The sequence below is a fragment of the Anopheles bellator genome, chromosome 2, assembly GCF_943735745.2.
Source record: "Anopheles bellator chromosome 2, idAnoBellAS_SP24_06.2, whole genome shotgun sequence".
Lineage (NCBI taxonomy): Eukaryota > Metazoa > Arthropoda > Insecta > Diptera > Culicidae > Anopheles > Anopheles bellator.
In genome coordinates this window covers 67,331,169-67,353,102 of record NC_071286.1, presented here as the reverse complement: position 1 = coordinate 67,353,102, position 21,934 = coordinate 67,331,169, and the positions used below count along the sequence as shown (strand labels likewise).

Sequence of the window (21,934 nt, the reverse complement as noted above, 5' to 3'; positions counted from 1 at the left end):
TAAACAAGCCTTCCGAGTAGTAAAGAACCGGCAACGCGTTGTGGGATTATTGAACCACGAACTACGTACACTAATCAAGTCCTAATTCACGATGGCTTCATCACAGTTGGACCAAGTAAGTTAGCACAAATCTTAACGCTGCTCATGAATGTACTTATTTTCCTATTTATTCTCGCTGTAGGTCATGCGAACAAAGATTGACACGGCATGCACGACGGCGGAAGAGTTTACAAAGCTGTACTACGAAAGTGTGGACAAAAAGCGTCATGTGAGTTTATTTTATTAGCATTTGAGACAAAAAACATGATTAACTGTTCTATTCTAGCAAATGGCGCGACTTTACATGGACAACGGAATATTGGTGTGGAACGGAAACGGTTCCAGTGGCAAGGAACGAATTGAGAAATTTTTCCAGGAACTGCCGCGTTCGGAGCACACGGTATCAACACTCGATGCACAACCGATCGTGGACGAATCCGTGTCGACGCAACCGACGTTTCTCGTTCAGGTGTCCGGCACGGCTAGGTTTCAGGACAATCCCACCAAACCGTTCCAGCAAACGTTCATGATTACTGCGGAAGGTGACAAATGGCGGATCGTTAGCGACTGTTTCCGCTTGCAGGATGGCATCTTCTGAACCAACTCCGCGTAACACATCTTTTATAATAAAACGTATTTTAAGCACAGATGAATGATCATTGATAGTCGTATTTTTAGCGCTACCTTAATGTTACTCTGCTTTCGGTTTCTTTGCCTCCGGTTCGTCTTCGTTGTTGAATATTGGTTTGGGTTGTGTTTTCGCGTATGCCGGGGCAATCCAGTAAGGATTTTCGGCCGCTTCTTTCGCATACTTCAGAATGGCCTCGCGCGGATCCTGGTCATCTTCGACGCGCTTGCTCAGGCCCAGGTTCCGGATAACGTACGATGACAGTGTTCCACCCGAGCTAGCCACTCGACCACCCTGTCCACTGGTGATTGGCAGATCTGGACGCTTGGATTTAACCGGATCCAGACGATCCTTCTCGAGCTTTTTGCGCACCGAGCGCACCTTTTCTTGGCGAAACATTGGCAGCGCGTGGGGTGTAATGATTTGAGTCGTCCCAACGATCTCAGAATCCTTCTTCCTGCGGTGTGTCCTTACGACGCACAGTTTCGCTCCGCGCATGCTTCGTTTTTCGTCGTACAGCCCACGGATCACGCCGTTCCCGCAGCCGATGAAAATTTGATTCAATTTCGGGTGCCACAGCGTGCGGATGACATGGGAATCCGCGATCGGGAGTTTGGCTACCTGAGCGAAGGTTTTTGTGTCGTACACGTAAAGGTGCGCCTGCTGGGCGCCTTTTGGGAGCGATTCTCCTGTCAGTATCATCGTGTCGTCCGGACTGTAGCAACAATCGGTCGTATCGTAACGGCTGTACAATCCGTCGAAGACGTGCAAGGGCTTTCGAAACGCTCGCATGTCCCACAGCTTGAGTGTCTCGTCCATCGAACGTGAGGCAAGCTGAAAGCCGGAGTACGAAAATAGGACCGACGAAATTTCGCTCCCCTTGACATGTGCCTCCCGTATGCAGTGTGTAGTGTTGACGAACATCTTGCGTGTGTCCCATGTTTGCAGGGAACCATCGCTGCAACCGGCCGCTATCAATGTGCCCTCGCGGTTGTACGTGCAGCTTGTGGGAATTGTCTTCAGACCACCCTGCGCACGGGTTTTAATGACCGCCCGTTGTTCTTTAGTCTTCGCAAAAACCCACGTCCGTAGCGTGGAGTCGTGGGCACTGGTGAGGAACTCTTCGCGCTTCACTGGACTCCAACAACCGGCCGTCAAGCCGGCGATGTGTCCCTTTGTTTTGGACATGTCTGCAATGTACTGATCCCCTTTGACGCACTCCATCTTCTCGAACCCGTCGCGATCGAGCACCTTCGCTTGGGAGCTGCCCGAAACGACGAGCATCATATCGCCAGAAAAGGAATAATGCAGCGCGCGGATTGGATGATTTTCACACGGTTGCAGCGAGCGGAAGCTTTTCATCGATTTATCCATGCCGGAAAAGTCCCAAAAGTTCACGTTGTAATCCATCGAGCCGGAAGCCAGCCGCACGCCGGACGGATCGCTGGCGAGCGCAATGATGGCCTTGCTGCCGTGGCGCATTTCCACTTCGTGCGAGTGTGGCAGTTTATTGATCGGTGCATCTTCATCGTACTCGTCATCGTCCTCCTCGTCGTCATCTTCCTCATCTCGCTCTGCATCGGGTTCAGTTCCCTTAGTACTTCCCTCGCCGGACGAAGGTAAGGGACCGATCACATCCTCGTTGTCGTCAGCGTCGCCTTCACCGTCACTGTCCGCCGGCTTGTTGATGACACTGTGTCGATCGATCGGAGCCTTCCGTGAACTCTGTTTGGCACGCTGAATCATTTCGTTGATGTCGAATTTCTGTGCCTGTTTCCGGCCAAATCCTGTGATGCCCATCACCTCTTGCAGTTTGCTGTTATCCAGCTCTTCTGCTATTTTCTCGACCGCATCGGCTTGCGTTGGGAGGACTGCGATTCGGCCAAACGATCCGAAACCATCCGTCGATGTTTCAGTTGCTGTAAAGGGTAGAGCAAGATCAGATAAATACGAATATGATATGAATGAAAGCTAAGTGTACTACAATATTTACCAGAAGTGGAAGGCTTCGAATCATTGTCGGACGGCACGGTGGAAGACTTTAGATTAATTTTACCAAACGTGATTTTTCCCCGATTCATGGTGACCAGTGGAACCGTAGGTTCTGTTTTTCTAGTTTTCCAGAAAAAAAGAACTCCTCTTCTTGGTAGGTATTGATCGCTAAGTAAATATCAAATGGCATGCTTTGTTTACATACAAAACAATCTAGCGTTTGACAGTATGTTGCAACATGTTTCCCTTCGGGAACGATTCGAAAACCCATCGTCTTGCCACAGTGCACCATGACTCAAAATATCTCAGATGAGAACAACAAGAACGTGCGGTATTCTTACATTTGTGGTTTAGAAGTTAAACTGTAGGGTGGAGAATGTCGATCAAGGCGAACATTTTGAAAGGCAAAACACCGGTCACCTTGCTTCAGGAGATTTGCCAAAAGGAATCGGCCGCAATACCGAGTTATGCCTTTCTTGGCGAAGCGTCCTCTTCACTCGGCGTCAACCAGAAAACATTCACACACCGAGCGACGGCCATGGCAAAAAGTGCCACGGGCGTTGGCCGGAGTAAGCAAGACTCCAAACACGAAGCCGCTTGGCAGCTGATTTGCTTACTGCTCGGTATTCCAACCGACGAAGACGATGACGCCGATGGCCGGATGACGGAGGATGGTGGCAATCTGGATACCGGAGATAAAGTGATGCTCGTACGGGATATTTGCGTTCAGCGTTGCTTTCCTCTGCCGGAGTTCAATTTGGTTCGAAACGTCGGACCATCGCACGCCCCACTCTTTGAATACGAGTGTCGCATCCGGGACATTGTGCGCCGTGGAACACACACAACAAAGAAGGGTGCCAAGCAGGCAGCTTGCAGTGAGATGATAAAAACGTTGCAGGCGGTAAATACTGTCATGCCAGGTCTAATCGTGCAGGTTTAATCTGTTTCTTCTGGTTTTGGTCTTCCAGCTACCCGTGGAAGAAACCTGTCTTCAGCTACAGACCATCGACCTGGCCTTGAAAGAGGCCTCGAACGAGGATGAACAGGTGGTACGCACATATCGCGAGTACAGCCAATCGGCCAATAAGAAGAAACTAGGCGTAACGATCGCCGATCGGCACGATTTCTTCATGAGTCTCCCAGAAGCCCGCATCGCTGAAGCGCTCGCGGTAATGGCCGATACAAATGAAACACTTTGCGAAAAGTGTCACCGTATTCCGCAAGCTCTTAACCTGAAGTACGCCATTCAATTGCACGATTCGAACACTGGGTTGAGCAGCGGCGGGTATTTGAGCACATTTGAGCTCATCAACCCGGAATACGACTGTCTCATTATGGGCGTTGGTGACGAACTCTACAATAATGTATTCAGATACTTTTCCGACATGTTGAACTTTACGCAGGTATGTTAGACGGCGTGTGAATAAAGATTTCGAGCCGCAGTAAATTTTTACCGTTTCCCTTGCATCTCTCAAAAACAGAATTTTACATCCGATAGCAACAATTTCAAACGGTTGATCTGAATATCTCATTTCTCGGCAATACTTTAACCAATGATTCTTCCACCTTTCCAGGCAATTGAATTGGATCAAAACACTTCATACTTTTCACGTTTGGCCGAAACGAAGTGTGAGTGGTTCGAAAATGACCCAGAGACAAATGGTTTAAAGACTACAAATCATCCTTGGCAAGGAATGTTAGTTCAGTCTCAAGACGGCACTGAAGCCACCGAAAGCGAAGGCACCGTTTGCAAAAAGGCGCGCCTCTTCTGAAGTCGCCTTACATAGTTCCAATTGCATTATGTGGAACCACATTTTGTTATTTAATAACGACGAGTGTGTTTTTAGCGAACTGATACCGAGTAAATGACTCATACATTGTAATAAACGCTGTTGCGGAGGTGATAATGCGTTGCATAGGGTAATTTACCAGATATCTGAAATATTCAATAATCTCTTAGGCTCGTAGTGGTCTCCCGATTTTTGATTTTTCGGTTCGTATTGGAATCGCTATACTCTCCAGGATGCCCAGTACGAGGACGGAGACTGGAAAATTGTTGTTTTACGGCATGAAACTCAACTTGTGCTTCTTGCAAAAATGTTATATCTTGCGCTCAATTGTTGTCACGTGGCTCTACTCGAGATGCAACTCAACCACAAACTGTCCTTTATTGTCCCAATGCCAGCGAAGAGCGAAATTTATCGGACGAAGTAGCTGCGTAGAGCGCACACTGCTGAAAGGGGGGTTTTGAAAATCCGGAAAATCTGCTTTTCCGCCGCTTGGGTGTTTAATGATAAACATGTTACCTGCTGCTTTTTCATAAGGGCCCTCCGATGGATTGAGAGTGCATATGGTCTCGAGTGGACGTAACATGGTTTTCCCCGATGGCTCGTAAGATGCAGAAAGCAACCTTTTTTTAGGTACATAATATCTTTTTGTCTCATCAAAACCGGCCGCAAAAGAGTATTTTTTACGAAATTCCGTCCCGTTGCCCATGTTTCCAGGGTGAATTTTAACAACATAATTGCGCGTTTGCACTCGAGAGTTGTTCAATACTCAAGTGTTTAATATTTAGCTGATCTTTTCGCTGTAGCGAAAACTAATTTTGTTTCTTATCATATGTTGGGTCTCGTGCCCAAAAGCAGAAATAATTCCGAGTTTCTATTCCCGATACCGTCGTGACAGAGGGAAGTTGCCGTAGGACCAACAACTCTGCCCGTAAAACGAACCGTTACAGAGAGCGTTAGAGATCAACGTTGTCTCTGGTGCAGGATAAGCAGGATTTCAGGACCACGATCACGACACTTGTACAACACTCGCTAGAGCGGGCCTCCGTTGTCACACCAATTATCGGTACGTGCTTCCAAGAGCATCCCGCAGACATGTGGTCGTTTCGTCATGGATGTTTGCGTGAGTCCTGTTTTTCCTTTCCCGTCGGTTCATAGGGCCGGAACACAGAGGTCGACAATGCTATCAGGCGGTGTAAAGGAGCAACAAAAAACTGGCCCCCAACATTAACTTATCGCTTCCGACCGTTCCGGGCAGTCTGTTTGTTTTGTGGTGTTGTGCGAACTGTGACCAATTTGGCTATGTTCGAAAGACTCCACCTTCTGGGAACCGGGGTTAAGGATGAGCTGGAAGCGGTTAAGCAACGCTTTGTGAGAAATCATAATTTTCGTCTCACTACGCTCTGGATATAGAGAATAAATATTCTAATTGTTCAAATGATCCCTGATTTTTTTCACTCACGAATGGAAACCTTCCTAATTAGTCATGTTTCACTGCAGAACACGCAAAGCGGTCAAACGCAGACGACAGAGACAGTCTTATCTGATGCCTTTTGACTCATAATCAGTGACCCAGGCCAAGCCAAACACCGCGCGACCAATTTACATTTTTTCACCGCCACTAATGAGCAATGCGTTCGTAGCGTTGCAATCGAAGGACTGCCCAGGAACTCACCCCTAAGCTAATGTGTGGGACGTGTGACCATATCCTGTTTTCTCCTGCGGTGGTCAAGGGACGGGAAGAAGTTAACCGATGAAACGCGGAGACGAAAGAGTTACAGGAACGCTGGTTCCGATCAGGCTCGCGGAACCCTCCAAATGAAGCGGATAGGCGGATAGTGCGTGCGAGTCATAATCATATTTTTGGAAATTTATTGCGTTTTTAATAAACTTTGCAATGAATATTCATCAAGCACTAGCACGTCGAGAGGTCCGTTTCCCGCTCAGTGTTGCCCTGTACCACGGTCACAGGATATGACGATGATTTTGTCCGCTAGGATTTTACTTGCTTTTCCTCACGACAAACTCCACCTGGCCGGCTGGGGTAAAAATGTCACCAGATTTAGCACGAAAAAGGCCACCGATGGAATCCGACGATGGGTGCGCGCAGCCTGGATTGATCGCAATCTGTGACCCCGCCGAAGACGCTCACCTCTGCCGGGCGGGAAGGAGATTCTGCTCCCTCAAAGCCAACCTTCCGCCTGTCCCGGCTGGCCGAATTGGCGTGAAGGTAATTTATTCCAAATTTGCGATCCCATTTTCCACATTATCGCCCATGTTATGGGCATACGAAATATGGGCCTGCGCTGGTGACCGTTTCGTGTCGCCAAAGTGGTCGCAACCGGTCGAAAGGGGTAACGGCGACGGCGGCGAGGTATCTGGGTTTTCTGTTTTGATTTCCATTTAAATATGACTTCCATATTCATTGCCACGCAATTTGGTAGCGAAATATTTCATGCTTATCTTTGTGGGCTCTGGTAATTTTCTGTTTTGTGTGTTTCTACGTGGTGGGGCTTCGCCGTTTTGGAATGTGGCTGGCGTGGCGTGGCGACCAAGCACCGGGTTCTTTGTGGATCACTCTGGACACGCATTGATGAAACTGCTCGATTTTTGGGGGGCACTGAATATGAAACCGGCCGGCCGTTTGTTTGGACAATTCCAATTAATACCGCAATGGAAATGAAGTCCGAAGTGACCAATTTGGGGATGATTTACACCGAAAATGGCTTTGCTGTATCTAATCCCGTCCATATGCGTGTTCTGCTCAATGTGCTAATGAATTTCCATTAGTGAGCCAACCCGCCGGAGTGCTTCCACCCGGGCGCCCCAAAAGCCCCCGAAAGTCCAAGGCAGCCAGTAGCCAAGTCCATTAGCTCGAAAGGAGGATGGTCTGGTGGGCCGGTGGGTTGAGATTCTAAAAGCTTCTTATCATCATAATTGCCCGAGGCAAGTCCTTACTGTGAAGCACACGAAGAATGAAGCATTCTTCGGAAAAATGTCTTAATTTCGATTATCTACGCGTTTTCATATACAATGGCATCCTTAAAGGGCCGCTTTGCTTATCATTTACCAGAGGCGCAGACGGTGGAGATGAAACTATCGTTTGGGGTTAGTCGTTATCCTGTAGATGATCTAATATTTGAGGCTTTTTGAGGGACTTCGAATTCCAATTCCCGGTCATTTCATGCGTTTGAATTACATTTTCAAGACAAGTGGAACGCAGTAAATATTAATACATCGCAATGAGTATGCGTCACACAAATGCAGCTGCAACGGAGTGTTTTTCTTATTTTGCTAATTTTGAACACCCCGCCGAAAATTGTGGCCGAAAATGCAACAACTGTTTTCACCCTCTCGGTGAACATCGTGGTCATGTGGATTTCCCACACAACCTCCAACCATCAATTCTACGTCAATGACCAAAATCCATCGACCGAACGGAAGAAACGTTAATCGGAACCATCGCTCCGAATGAGTGACCGACATCGGTCCAAATTTTTACCAATTCGAGTGCAAAATTAAGTCGTAATCGCCAATTTTGTTGACGAATCGTCTAGTTTCGCCACCAGATCACCAGCATCAGCTGTGGTGGCGTAGGATGCTGTTCGTAACATCACGTTCCGGCCTCCCGAAAACCTTGACAGAGATTCGTGCTTTTCCCGGTCGGTTAGGTGGTGGGACCACACACAGAACCATTCACGCGCCTCCGTGGAAAAATCGTGGAAATCACGGATGGCTGGCCAACGGTTCCGGTGAACGCCGGCCATTGGCGTTCGCTTTAAAGTGCCCGTTCGTCAACACTTTAAAGCGCTAACCTTGACATAGTGAAAATCAACCGGACCGTGCCCACGCCCAAGTTGAAGTTGACGGGAAGGAAACGTGACGTGTTCCGAGGGATTTTCGGCCGAATGTTCACTTGGGGCCCACGCCACTAAGTACACCGTTACGTAAGCGAACGGCGGCGGTGGCGGCGGGGACAAGTGAGCACCTACCGCGTGAGTCGGAATTCCGTTCGTGCGTGCTGGCTTCACGATCTGTTTCCTGTGCGCGTAATTGTGGCACTTGTCGGTTGCGCTCGAATTGTCGCAAGTAAGTCGCCACTAAGCTCCCGTTGGTCAACCATTTAGGGCCGTTTCGATGCTTGCACGCAAAACGGTGCTAACGGTGGTACCAGCGCTCCGGCAAGGACGTCCGATTGCGACGACCACGGAAGACAGTGCTGGAACCGACGAAGGACCCTGCTGCGGGGGTCCCCCGGAACGGCCGCTCTTCATTTTGGGGTACAGAATTTGTGTGTGAAGTGTAGATGAGCAGTAGCGATTGTTACGCCGAGGTAATCGCATTCCAGAAATGTGAATACGTCACGCATTGAGTCGGTGGTACCTTTTCCCTTCAATTAGCACTTTTGTAAAACGCGCTAAGGTTGGTCGGAAAAATTTGCTGTTTTTACTTAAAATCAGATCGCAATAAGTAACAAAACCGTTTGAACTGGTTTTGTTTATTTTACTGTACCGTACTGTAGTTTCGGCCAGCTTGTGAATTTATCGTACGTCGTTCTGTAGACTTTTTATTATCTTTATTTGTTCAATTTCTTAACTTTCGACGAGCTTTCGGAACAACCTCTAGACGCGGGGTTTTTCAAGGTGCATGCGGTGTGCACATTATCATCCTTCAATGACGATGATGATGATTCCCGGCAGGCGATCGTCGGCCGTGTTGGTCAGCATGGCGTCACACGCAACCGGTTGTCATACCGTTTTGCGAAAAATGTAATAATAAAAAAAAAAACAAAACAATAATGTGCCTTACGCATGGCAAGTGTGTCTTAGCAATTGGAATCCTAACGAGCACGGCGAAGTACACAGTTTACCCACTGCCAGTACGGACGGGGATGCCTTATCCTACCCAGATTCCGGTCAGGGGTCATTTTTCGGGCATCCGGCACCGGACTTGAAACTCCGACATTCGCCGCGCAATCTTATCGAGAGGCCCACACCGGCTCATTATTCCATATCTCTATACTCCGGATTAGATGAAATGTGGAGCATAGCCGTAGATTGTGCTACATAGCTCTTTGAGCCGGCTGACTAGCTGGTGGTCATGCGGTGGTCCGGCTCTTTCCGGTGGCCCGAGCCTTCGATACGCTGCTCGTATGTTCACCGTTAGCATTTAAAGCTGCTTCAATTAACGCCCGGACGGCAACGTTTAACCGTGCGAACTTCTTTTCGGCATAAATTTAAGCACACCGCACGATTTGTAGGAAATCGAAAGCGTTACGACGGAACAATAAAGCAAAATCACACTCCTCAGTCGAGGCCGCTTCCATGCGATCGATGGCGCACCGGCAACCCTCGTGTCGGTCCGTGCAGTGGGGTCTAATGGACTTTCCGGAATGAGCAGGGCAAAGGAGCGTGAGTGAATTTAAATTTTGCACCCGTCCGCCTGCCCGGCTAGGGGCTCGCTCATTTGGCCCGACGCGGAAATACTTGTTGCCCGTTGACCGGTAGCAGCGCCCGTTAGCGTAAGCGTTAAGTTTTCAATAAAAAGGAGCCAAGTGAAGGTGAAGAATCGAGCCGGGCCGTCGGGCCTTTCGACTTCCTACGAGGCGATTTTGGGTGAAGTGGCGAATTTCTCATTCAATTAGCTTTATGCTAATTTATGTTGTAATTGTGTGCAATTCGTTGCGCTACGTTGTGAAGGTAAATGTTAACAGCTCAACAATAGTGCAACGTTATGCTGGTCAGAAACGGATGACAGCAATTTATTCCGACCACAAACCCTTCCCCAAACCAGGATCGAAAAATCCAACGCATTAATTGAGACAGATTAAATGCACTATCCCTTCGATTCGAATGACCCAACTAAAACCCCACTAGGTCAAAGGCGATCTGGCTTCGTTTCTGTTCCCCGGGTTCGGCCCTGCCGCCGTGGAGCACGTTTTCTTCGGTTTTACTCTATTAAAGTTATTGATCGACCATCGGCTTCGATTTGGTGGCCAGAAAAGCGAAAGCACCCCGATTTTCCCGACTCGACTCGTCTGCACTTGAACGCGATCGATCGGAAAAACGCAGAGGAAGCAAGTGAACGGAGTTTGCGTTTTCCATCGAGAGCGTGTGTTTCTAAAAGCAATATTTGCATAGACCTCGGTTCGCCCGGCGGCGGCGGCGGCCCAGAGTTTCAATCCGGCCGTGAACGGTGCGAAGGAAAAGCGTGGTGCGGTGGAAAATGCCAAAACTCGAAACCGTGTTTCCTTGCCCCTGCTCCCTCCGCTCGACCCTGCTCTTTCGCAGCCGCACGGTTTCGGGGGGAGAAATCATTTCCACATTTCCTTTTGGGGAGAGAGAGTCTGCGGAGCAGAGAAATAGAGAAACAGAGAGGGAGCACGAATTGTGAGAGAAAATATCAACAACCCCACCACAAAGTGGGCGTTGACCAAAACGGGGCATCTAATCTTGCCGTTACTACTACACTCGCACGCACGCATGCGCGATGGCCGCTGGGGAGACGTGGGGGTTCGCAACAGCTGTTGTGGTTTTTTTTGCTCAACCGCGTCATGTCATTGTTGTCTCATTGTTCTTGTCTTCTTATCTTCTCATCAATGCTGTTCATTTTTACGGAGGATTTTGCAAGAAATCACCCATCCCTTTTGAAGAAAATCAAAACCAGCGAGAAATAAAACTTCACCAACGGTTGTTTCGTTGATTGTTCGTTCGCTTCCCGCAAAGAGACAAGCGATTCGATGGCATGCGGTCGTTACAATTTCAAGCATCGGATCCAATTTTCGTTCCCTTTGCAACGCAAAGCGAAAAGGCGTTTGTTCTCGCTTTTTATTACATACATTTGACTCGACCTCCATTGTTATGTCATGCTTTATGCGCAAAAGTATCCAACAGCGTGCTCCTGGGCTACAGAAGTGACATCGCTATGTGGCCGCGTGGCCACATGGGATGACTCCGAGAAAGGGCAGCATCCACATTGCACTTCCGGCCACCAATACCAGCAAGATAGCGAAGGCTGCCGGATGTCCCCCTGTTGCGTTGGTATTGGTGAGCCGTGATAGGGGACGGCAAAATAAATAGGACGCTCCGAGCAGCCCGCCCATTGGGCAGATCTGTCCCCGAGCGGAAAATGTGGAAAATGCGACGCAATCCGAACGCCACGGAATCTAGTCTTATCTCCAGCGTCGGCAGTTATCTCGTTCACCGCCATTGCCTTTTTTTGTGCGCGATGTGTACACATCCCATGTACCGTTCCGCTGGCGGCTGGGCACGGATATGATAGTGTTGGTTGCAGGATGATTTCCAGTATATGTCCTTATGTAAAAAGTTCGTTCTGTTCTCTTTCCATTGCCGGCTCGTTCTCGCTCGCTCGCTCTGGAGCGGAGCTAAACGCTGGATGATACCGTATATCATTGAAAAGGTCCTTCTTTTTCGTATGTACAAATGTATCGAGGATTTATGGCACAGGGTGTGTCTTTCTTCCGGCAGCATCCAGCAAAATACCGCCAAAGTCAAGCAGAGTACGATTGAGTTCTGTTTTTGTGTGTCAACATTTGCCGCACAAACTTTGTGTGCCGTCAAGTCAATATCAACTTCATTATGTGAGCAAGAAAAATAACATTTGTGCTCAGATTCGTACTGTTGTAATGTCCTGTTATGCTGTACATCAGTTTTCCCAAATTAAGATCGTGCGAATATTGAAATCAGTTCACAAACAAAGACGCAATCTTTTCTGGTGTCCGATTGTGTCCTTCATCTAGATTCGACTTCGACGTACAACGAGGCCCGACGCGAAACGAAATCAAACAATAACCAACTTCACTACCACTGTAATAGTACCGGAATGTTTCCCCGGTGGTTGGCACCGATTCCGGGGGGTCCTGGCTATTAATAAAGCAGTACTTCGTCTCGTTTGTCGATCAAGGTCGAGATGATTAACGTGTTTTTCTGGCAAAATTACATCGAAGGACGGTGTGAGCAAAAGAATTCAACAAATTGCGTTCGACTTTTGAATCGCCCCGGTTGTCGGTCGTGTCAAACAATATAGCAAAAGTATGAGCAAAATGTTGGCAAATCTCCAGCGAGCGAGAAAATTTCAACGATAAAAGGTGTGAAGGATGGAGAAAAGCAGAACCGAACCTACAGCGCGGTGAAGTTCCGGGGTTCAATCGATTAGCCAAAATTTGAACGAAAAAAGTCGATCGATAATATCGAATGTTAATCAAGGGCCGGCAAAGTGTGGAGCAATCCAATGAGGCTTGGCTCATATCAGGAATGGAGAGAACTGCTTGATTGAAAATTGATAATGTTTACGATATGTCTGCGAAATTGGAAACAAATGTAAACGAAACATTTCATCCATTGTGTCCCGTGAAGATAGATTTGAAATATTTAGATGGGTACTAATTTAACGACTGTTCCAATCGGTATATGAGGTATATGAATATGAATATTTAGACTTCCCTTAGAAACCAAAAGAGAAACACGACATCAAGTGCATTCTCTTTCGTTTAGTTCTCCTCCTCGATGGCTTCATTTTTCTTCTTCCGTCGGACCAATGTCAAAATGGACATGGCACAAAATGTTGTTAAATAATTTATTTGCTTTCAATTTCTTTTGCGCCAGGAGCCCCGGGAACCTATTCGCTGGCTCGTTGTGGCCGCTGCTGAGGTTTTAATGAGCAAAAGGCCATTCTCCACGGTTCAGCGGCAACCGTGCTCATGTAGAACGTTATCCTTCGGCGCCCAATTGTGCAGTGTTTGTCTACTCCGCTGTTGGTTCCATTGGGCCATTCCGATGTCGCACCCGACTGCCGCTGCCAGATTAGATCGCCATTGCGGTGGCGGTGGAATGTTCCTTTCGTTTATTATGCTTTATGGTAATTTCACTTTCACCCTCGACCCGGGCTGGACATTCCTTCACCGAAGCGGTTCCAAATCTGCCGTCCAGCTCATAAATGTCAAATTATGTTGCCCGTTCGAGATCGTGAAGCTTGAAAATCGAGTAGCCATTGGATTTAAGTTGTTGCTGGTGTCACCTTTCCCGTGACAACGTGAGAAACACACTGCACGTGAGACTGAGACAGAAAGAGAAAGAGAGTGAGAAGGTGTCTGAAAAACTGTAGCAAATATTTTAACGAAACCAACGTGAAGGAAGGCTTCGTCCCGGTGGGGGTGTTGGAGGCTCATTTGCAACGGTCAAGTCGAATAACGACAGGTCGCGGGTAGCATGGGGCCGGGAAAATCTTGATTTTCACGACTCGCAAACGGTCGTCAGGTATTTAAGGTGAACTTTTCATTACGCTTTACGAGCCGCCCGCCCGGTCAGTCAAATGGCGGGGACGTTTCGTTGCTCTTTTCCCTTTGCGTTCGTGCCCGGCCATAAGGGGTTTTCCTCACTGGACCTGTGGTGGAACTGTAGTTCTTGTTTTTCCTTTCCTTTTCCTTTTTTCGGTTTTCGGGAGCACGGGAGAAATTCGTTCGTGTTCGGGGTGCTTTCACTTTTGCTCACTGTTTCGGATGCCGGAGCCGATCAAATTGAGTGGTTTTTCACCGATGGCCCTCGCGCTGAAGTCGGGGTCGAAACGGGGCAGCTTATTTGTATTGAAGGCCTCCGAAGTTCGGCTCCCTGTGGCATCTGAGTTTGTGATCGTTAAAGCGATGATGTTTGATCAGATAGCGCGTGCAAGCCAAGCGCAGGGTTTCGACGCCGTTAATGATTGCTGAAGGGGCCAATCTAAACCGATAGCATCCATTAATCGGGAAGGCTAGGTGAAGGACCATAAACACGATGGGTTGGGCGGGGACAGCTGGGGCCACGTAATGGACAGATCGCAGTGGCGGGAAAAAAACAAATGCAGATGATCCAGAGAACATAAAATTAAGCAGGTTGCATGACTAACGGATTTGTAGAGAGGTTTTTCTCGTGGCTCGCAGGCAAAAGAATATTTTAGTATTTCAAATTTACACATTCAGTGCTTGAAGGTTGTTTGATATTAAAAGACTTGTTTTTCTTTGTACACGTAAAGCGTCCAAGGACCATGCGCCTCCACTAAAGGAATGGCGGGAATATCCTTTATTTTTCTTATCAGTAATATGTACTAACTTTTTTTTGAAAATTTGAATTTAACAAATCCAAAGTAATTTCAGCTACAGTTTATTTTCTAAATAAGTTTACGAAATTTGTTCACAAAATATATTGAATTATTTATATATCCGTTACTGTTCTAGTGCAAAAGAATTTGTCTAAATTATATTCGTTTTATTCGGTCATGTCGCAAAAGTCCCTCAATTATGGTGAACTGGACTGTTGGGCTTCCGGCTAGTGTGTGCGAGATAGTCCGACCGATCGTTTCCCAATACCGGTGCATTCGCTTATGCCGTGAGAGAGCGAACGAAGAAACAGCCGAGAGAGGTCCGAACGCCTGGGTGGGAAAATAGTGGAGAATCGAGTGAGCAAACACGGAAACTCTACTGTCTGTCGCGGTCACACTCCCGCGAAGTGCTTTTCTCCGTTGCGGAGAAAATAGTGATCCGTCGGCGAAGAAAAGGGAACGGAAAGCCCGAGGCATTTTCTTTCTATCCGCTACGTGCGATTTTCTCATTTTCATTGTTCTGGCTGTGAGATAGATGTTCCCCATTGTTTGCACCCTTTTGGATACCCAACCATGATGATCAAACTAACATTAATTATGTTTAAATTTGAAGTTTAATATAATTCAGTGAACACCGTCAGCGTTTCGTAAACCGAACTCATAATTTATGTGGTTTTCTTTGGAACACTAATGCAACATTAGTGAAGAGCTTCCTGATAAACTCATAGAACAACGGCTTAAAAACATCTCCAATTTTTTTTTAAACTTTAATGGTGTCATCCTTTTAAACCGTTACCTTCAACAATCCTGACTCACTTCGGTTTGCCAACAGTTTCTCTTCTTTGCCAGACAGCCGGAAAGAGACAACCAGTGGCGACCACTATCCTTTCCGGACTAGTAGTGGTAGTAATAGTTGGATCCACAACAAGCAAAAGCATGCAAGAAAACAACAATACGCGAGCCATTGAGCGTGAGGGAGATAGCTCGCGGGCCGGCAGAAAAAGATAGCGAACACGCGCGAATTAAAAACGCGGCCAGAGCAAGCAAGAATCCTCCTCACAGGGAGTACTTTTAGTATTAGTGCCCCGACTGTGTAGTGGTAATGTTTGTTCCCTTTTTCCACTCGCTCTCGGCGGTGTTTTCCGCGGGCCCCCCACTATCGCGGGAGCAAAAGGGATATGGGTGAGTGAGCGCGACCGACCGAAAGGGTAACGTGAGCGAGAGCGGGATGCAAACACAGCGCAAAACATTGGCGTCTCGCGATGGTGGACATTTGTTGCTGGCGCTGGGTTAATTCGTTACTCTTCTTCGATGTGTGTTTTGTTTTCTTTTCCCGCTTAGCTGTGTGGTGTCCAGCGTTGGGATTTCTTGTGTTTTTTTCTCTATCGAGACTCGGGCGATGATCAGTCGTTGTCGTCGTCGACGGGTTAATACACAGTCGTCTCGGTAAAGCCACACACCTTGCGGGTTTTGTGTGCCTGTGTGTGCGGGAGAGTCGGTTCGGTCGGTGGTTTTTTTGTCTCTATTTTTTCCCCATCGTTTGTTTTGCGAGCGAACACACGGTCGCCACCACCGTTTTGCACCGCGGCGCTGCTGACGAAGGATTCACGGTAGCGTCAAGTGGTACTGTTGCCCGTCGGCCGCGGCCAGTAACAAGCGATCCCTTCATCGGAGTCGAGCCGGTCGGTCGGACGGTTGGTCGGTTTGCTCGAGAACCAAACGCACGAGTTGTGGAGCCAGCTGTTGTTGTTATTGTTTTTTGTGCGCTGTTTGAGATTTATTGACGTTTCACGTCGTCGCGCCATCGATTGTCTCGAGGGTCTCTCCCCAGACAGGATGCAGGATGCGGTGTGCGGTGTGTGCGTGGCGTGTGCAACGGCAACATAAACAGTGGAGATCGCAGGTGGCCGTGGTTTGAACCGAACTAGAGTTTTGTACTGAGAGACGTTTTGATTTTTCGAAAGACGAGACGATTATCAATTCGTGAGGAATCTTAGCAAGCTGTGAGCGGTACTGTTTGGACGCAATTTGTCGAACAACCAAGTAAAGTTTGTTCGCTAGTGCTAGGTTGTTGCTCGTTCGAATTAAAAATAAGAAAAAAATTCAAAATAGAAAAAAGAACACGTGAAGATCATAACGAAAACATAACCCACCGTCTTCGTTTGGCCACGTGTGATCCAGTTTTTCCTCCGAGACGACAGCCAAGACACGGAGGCGAATTCTGGGAACTTGAGAAACTCGCCGGTTAGTTTTCCAATGTGTGTGCTGTTTGTGGCACTTGCGTTCGGAAGTGGTCGAAAGTAAGGGCCAAGTTGAGCGTCTGCGACAGGATGCGCTCCAAATCGGTGGCTCGACGATTTGCTCAAGGTAGGTTGGTGGGGACAAAGAATAACTGGTTTTATGGCACTGAACTGCAGCTGAAACATGGCCCGTTTAAGTGTTGCTAAAACCCCAACAACTTTGGATATTAAATATTGCAACATGCTTTTCAACTCTTGATCACATTTTTGGGGTACTTAACTGCCTTCCATTACCTCCAGCATGTCAAATATTGTGGCCCAGGGACCGTCACTAAATCACACCTTCCACAGCCCGTCCAAGTGACGCCGAAGCTCTCCCCGGTGCGCTACGTCCTGGGGCACCATCGGCAACGTCCGAGAAAGAAAGGGGCAGAAACAGAAACGGACACAAGCGCCGCTCAACTAGACACGAACATCGGATGCGGACAGTCGATTACCGGAGCCGAGAGAGAGTGTCCTGCCGCATGTCCGCATGTGCCAAATGGGGCCCCGGCTTCCCCGGCCGCATAAAAGAGCAAACCAATGTTGGGGCGACCCTTGCTGTGTCATATCGTTTATGTGGACCGGACCAGTGTCCCAAATGATACCATGTAGCCTTCGCCATCTTCCCCGGCACCGTGGCTGCCGGCCGCGGTCGTGACTCTGCGGCAACCGAAACCGCAGCCAATCCGTGCCCCGGCCCCAGAGGGGCCAGGAGGTTGGAGGTGGTTCATGGTGATGGTAATGGATGTGACACAGAAAAAAGGACATTCGCAAAGCAGTAGAATCACTCAACCACCACGGCAACGGCGGCGGGCACACGATGACGCCAAAGACGCCCGATGGCCCTCCGTGTCCGGTCTCGTGTCTCGGCGCCCCCTGGGCTTTGCCGGGGGCGGAAGGAAGCGAGGGACCATAAAATGGACATAAGAAAATGGGCCCCGAAGGCGAGGCGCACTCTCGGTGGGCGGTGGTCCGGCCCGGCCGCAGGAGATCTCACATCTAGATAATAATTGACAAGTGAAATAAGTTAATATTCTTGCATGTCGCCGAGTGGCGCGGCACCACCACGGGCCAGGACATGACATGCAATCATATCACAGAGGGCCCTGTCTCAGGCACACACACCACGAAGATTACGGGCGTCACAGGGTGACTCTCGTGTGGGGAAGATAAAACCGTCCGGTGAGGGACATTAACCCGGGGGCCCAGTGTAGACCTGAAGACTTGGACCGGAAACGGTGCCGAGGGGGTCGCTGTCGCCCGGGGGTACACTTCCGGTAGCCGCGGAGCCCGAGGTTCACCTTTACTGCGTCACCCCGGTCCCTGGAGCCCTGTGTCATATTTTGCTCCGAACGACCCCGTTGGAGTGTGTAAGTGTGGTTGGGCCCGGCTCCGAAGGATAAGGACCTTGGCTTGCGGCTCACCCTGCGCAGACACCTTCGTCTTCGGAAGCATCCTGGCGAGTCCATGTTAACTGGCAAGCCACTCTGGCTCTCTGTCTTTCTCTTGCGCCTCGCGGCGGAAGGGCGTAAAAAAGTGCGATAAATATTTTTACGTACCTACCACCGTTTTATGACCCACCGTGGGGCAACCAAGAGGCCATTTTCGTCTGATCGTTTTCCGTTGTGCTCGCCTATCCCTGGACGGTCCTTTCGATGACGTTAATGATGGAAAGCAGCAGTCCCGATAGGACCGTTCCGACGCACGACAACTCTCTGTGGGTCTTGTTTTGGGGAGGGAGCCCTGGGTGGGGCTTTGATCGGAACGCACATAGAAACACCCACCGGCTGATGGGTCCCACCCAAGAAGAAAGCTGGAAGGCCAACATAATTGTGGTCGTATGGCCGCCGCCCTGTCTATTCAAATCTTGCTGTCCTGATTTTGGTCCCACCGAAGCAGGAAGGAACCCCATCCGGGTGCGGGGTCTGTAGGAAGTCGTGAAAGGATGGCGCCGCCAGCTACCGTTCCCTTCGCCGTTACCGTCCGGTAATAAATGACTCCTAGTTACAGGGGTGGTGGGGCGCGGGGCCTTGCGGTCCAAGTCACGTCAAGTGGACAGTGGAATAAATTTTTACGACCCATTCGGACCCATTCCGATCGTAGTCGACCGGCGGGTCCATCTTGGTGGCGCGGCCGGTGACCCTCGGTGACCACTAAATCCAGACCCGGTGGGTGGCGATGCTCATTACAAGGCCGGAATCTATCCGCCGCCAGGACCACCCCGGTCCGGTAGGGAAAGACAGCGCCATTAATAAACGGTTGACTGGTGGCGGGTGGCGTATAACGACATGCATCCGAGCGGACATTAAAGGGTCCCTCGGTTCGTCACCGTTCGGACCCTGCTTTCCATTCGTTTCCTGCGGACAGTCGATAGGCCCGTGGTCGGAGGTGCCTTTTTATGGTAAACAGTAGCTAAGCTGGGGTTAGGATTTCCCGGGCCCTCTCTAAGACAACCGATAGAAGTCAATTGGTTTAATTTATCATTCGCTAGCCAGCCCGAGGCGGAGGCCGGGAGAGTAGTCGTTAAAGTGCGCGCCATTTCGTCCGTCTGGAACTCATCACTCACACGGACAACGGACAGAGACAGAGCCCCGGCTAAGAGGGTCTTTTTTTGGATCGGTGTCATAAAGTTTATGATTACATAAAGCGATCACGTCCCCCCCGTGGGGGGTCGAAGGACCCTTTCTCTCTTGTAGAATGGCGAAACCAGAGGCAGAGAGAGAACGGAAGGGAGCGTAAGTGTCCAGTGCCTTTTATGATGATGGCCTTCGGTACCTGGGCGACGCGTGTCCTGTCAGCTCTCCCCTCCAGCACGATACGTGGTGTCGAGTGTCCTTTTACTGCCGCCTCTAGTGGGCCTTCTCACCGCCAACACATCAATCTTGGCACGCCCGGGGAGAGGCCTCAAGTTTGTGGTCACCGTAAAGCAGGGATTTCTTCGGCGCGGCACGCAATTCTTCCGGGGTCGCTGGTTCAGGGATTTTCGACCACCCGCACCCGAAGGACCCCAGCCCCGGGGGGGTCCGGAGGGTCCTGTCGTTTACGCCCCCCTTGTCAGGAGGGCGAGCATTAATTGGGGACGGCCAGGTAGATGGCCGGGTGAAGATAAAAACTTTATTTATGACTTTGATTACACGATATTGAAATGTGGCCCCGGTCCCGGCCCCGGTGTGTGGTTTGAATTTCTAATCCACCTTGCGGCGGACGGCGGTTTCGGTGCCGGTTGGCGTGAAAGGGAAGATCAGCTGTCACTTTGACAGTTGCTCGGAGTGCCCTGAGAACGGTACACACGGAGCCGGAGCTAGTTGGCGACGATATTGGCAATAAATTTTCTTCGTTCCTAGACCAACACGCAACACGCCAGCGCTACTGCGCCATTCTTTTCTGACACTGCGCCAAATGGCCACCAGGATGCGGCGTTGTGCCTGTGTGTGTCGGGCTATGGTAATTAATATTCCATTTTGTGTGTACATATACTTTCTTTCTGCTCAGATGGGCAAGATAAGACGAAGGTTGAGTTCTGTCGGCTAAGGTCGGCAAACGGTGACCACATGTGGCCAACCATTCAGCGACCACGGAGCAGATCATCTGTGGGATGCTTTCTTTACGATGAGGCACTACTGAAGAAAAAGATTTAGTTTTCAAGACAATCTTCTTGAAGTTAATGCCATTAACGCATTAGATTCTTGCTTTACCGGTGGCAAATCTCTTATCCTGGAGCAGACTCCAAGTAATTTAAGAGAATTAACTCAATCTGGTCAACCATACCCGATTATTACTGACACAACTTTTGTGATATTTTTTCCTATTTTGTTAGCGGTTTAAATTAAGTTTTCATCCTCATATTTCATAAAATCGTTTATTGTGTTGAAATAAATTTTGTTGCATCATGTGTCCATCGTGTTGGCCGTATTGCCCCACGTGTGACTTGCCGCCGCAGTGTTTTGATAGTGTTTTGAGTATTTCGACAGTAGCTGGTACTATTTTTAGACTCCATCATCCCACGGTCAGGGTGCAGCATGCGCCGTGGTGCATCGAGTGCAGTTGCATCGCTTCGCAGCTTTACGCTTACAAATCTTGCCATCCTTTGCCAGGCCAATTGTTGTCGGCAAACAAACGCACAATGGCAGCCCTGGGGCAGCACCCACTGTGGATGATTATTTTTGGCAGAGATACTGTTGTTTCTTAGAAACACAACTCGGCCGAATCATAGTTTCCAGATTCAGATACACGCTTGCTTACCCCGCGCCGATTAATGGCCGAATAATGTGCGCCAACCTTTCACCAGCACACGGTGCCGCCAGTTTTGAATGCTCGCATCGTTAGAACTCGTTCCCAGAAATAGTATTTTATTTTTCTCCTACCACTAGTCAGCGCGATGTTTTTGTGGGTTTGCCCTTTTCGGTCCGGTAGTGCGATTGTTGCAAGCAAATGCAATCCACCATGTTTGCTCTTCCGAGATAATGTTGGTGGAGTGCAGCGAGACGACGAAAAATCGTCCAATCCTTTTATGGCATCACAATTTCTGCCATTTTTCGGGCTACACGTTTTGTCGTCCCGCGGACGAGTTCTGCAGCAAAGTTCCAGCATCGTTTTACCCGTTTTTATTTCCCAATCCCCAGGATGGCCAGCGCAGCGCAGAACACTAGACGGCGACTCGTTACAGTTTCTGACCACCTCTTTTCGGTGGGAGAGTTGTAAAAGGGATTCAAAATTGTTAGCATATTTACGGCGGGCACAAACTTTCGACGTCGCCCTCCGGCATCTCCCCGGATTGTGCGGTTTTTGTGGACGATTGCGAAAGGTGATGGAAATAGTTGGTCGCGAAAAGAAAATGTCGTTCCATAAACTGGCCGTGCCTTTCATCTCGTTCGCATGCGTTCGCTCCACCGAGAGTTGTGCATTTTAATTAAAGTTTTTCCTTCCGCCATTTTGGTTCCACAAAACGGATACTGTTTGCACGTGCACCTACACTTTCTAGAATCTGCATTAGCCACGGTACCGGAAACGATGCCATTTATAAGAGTTGTAAGCTTGCCGCATGCTACTCCCCGATATGCTGCCACGTTACTGTGACTTTTTACGTAAAAGATGGTCTAACTTTGAAGTTCCAA

The 21,934-nt window shown here is 49.0% G+C and overlaps 4 protein-coding genes across 4 annotated transcripts in view; 3 read left to right on the top strand and 1 right to left on the bottom strand.

Annotated features, from left to right (window-relative positions):
* On the top strand, window positions 1-681 carry LOC131208294 (NTF2-related export protein). The gene is made up of 3 exons (XM_058200974.1): window positions 1-115; window positions 182-268; window positions 326-681. The coding sequence occupies exons 1-3, from the start codon at window positions 92-94 to the stop codon at window positions 635-637; spliced, it is 423 nt and encodes a 140-aa protein (XP_058056957.1). The 5' UTR covers window positions 1-91; the 3' UTR covers window positions 638-681.
* On the bottom strand, window positions 257-2,791 carry LOC131208293 (gastrulation defective protein 1 homolog). The gene is made up of 3 exons (XM_058200972.1): window positions 2,661-2,791; window positions 724-2,586; window positions 257-572 (listed from the first exon to the last, which is right to left on the bottom strand). The coding sequence occupies exons 1-2, from the start codon at window positions 2,746-2,748 to the stop codon at window positions 731-733; spliced, it is 1,944 nt and encodes a 647-aa protein (XP_058056955.1). The 5' UTR covers window positions 2,749-2,791; the 3' UTR covers window positions 257-572; window positions 724-730.
* Window positions 2,792-2,954: 163 nt separating this feature from the next.
* LOC131210030 (RISC-loading complex subunit tarbp2) lies at window positions 2,955-4,094 on the top strand. Its single transcript, XM_058203217.1, has 2 exons — window positions 2,955-3,560; window positions 3,628-4,094. Exons 1-2 carry the CDS (start codon window positions 3,036-3,038, stop codon window positions 4,069-4,071), a joined length of 969 nt encoding a protein of 322 aa, XP_058059200.1. The 5' UTR covers window positions 2,955-3,035; the 3' UTR covers window positions 4,072-4,094.
* A 12,774-nt stretch (window positions 4,095-16,868) lies between these two features.
* LOC131210351 (transcription factor hamlet) overlaps window positions 16,869-21,934 on the top strand; it is an 87,043-nt gene continuing 81,977 nt past the window's right edge. The window contains exon 1 of the mRNA XM_058203583.1: window positions 16,869-16,905. Within this exon, the coding sequence (XP_058059566.1) occupies window positions 16,869-16,905 (37 nt within the window). The remainder of the gene's footprint in view (window positions 16,906-21,934) is intronic.

Excerpts from the sequence above, each read along its gene's own strand:
- LOC131208294 (XM_058200974.1), top strand. The coding sequence starts at position 92 with ATGGCTTCATCACAGTTGGACCAA. Across the intron at positions 116-181 it reads CTTCATCACAGTTGGACCAA|GTCATGCGAACAAAGATTGA; the intron begins GTAAGTTAGCAC and ends TTCTCGCTGTAG. Across the intron at positions 269-325 it reads GTGTGGACAAAAAGCGTCAT|CAAATGGCGCGACTTTACAT; the intron begins GTGAGTTTATTT and ends GTTCTATTCTAG.
- LOC131208293 (XM_058200972.1), bottom strand. The coding sequence starts at position 2,748 with ATGAATCGGGGAAAAATCACGTTTGGTAAAATTAATCTAAAGTCTTCC. Across the intron at positions 2,587-2,660 it reads TTCGAAGCCTTCCACTTCTG|CAACTGAAACATCGACGGAT; the intron begins GTAAATATTGTA and ends TACCCTTTACAG.
- LOC131210030 (XM_058203217.1), top strand. The coding sequence starts at position 3,036 with ATGTCGATCAAGGCGAACATTTTGAAAGGCAAAACACCGGTCACCTTG. Across the intron at positions 3,561-3,627 it reads TGATAAAAACGTTGCAGGCG|CTACCCGTGGAAGAAACCTG; the intron begins GTAAATACTGTC and ends TTGGTCTTCCAG.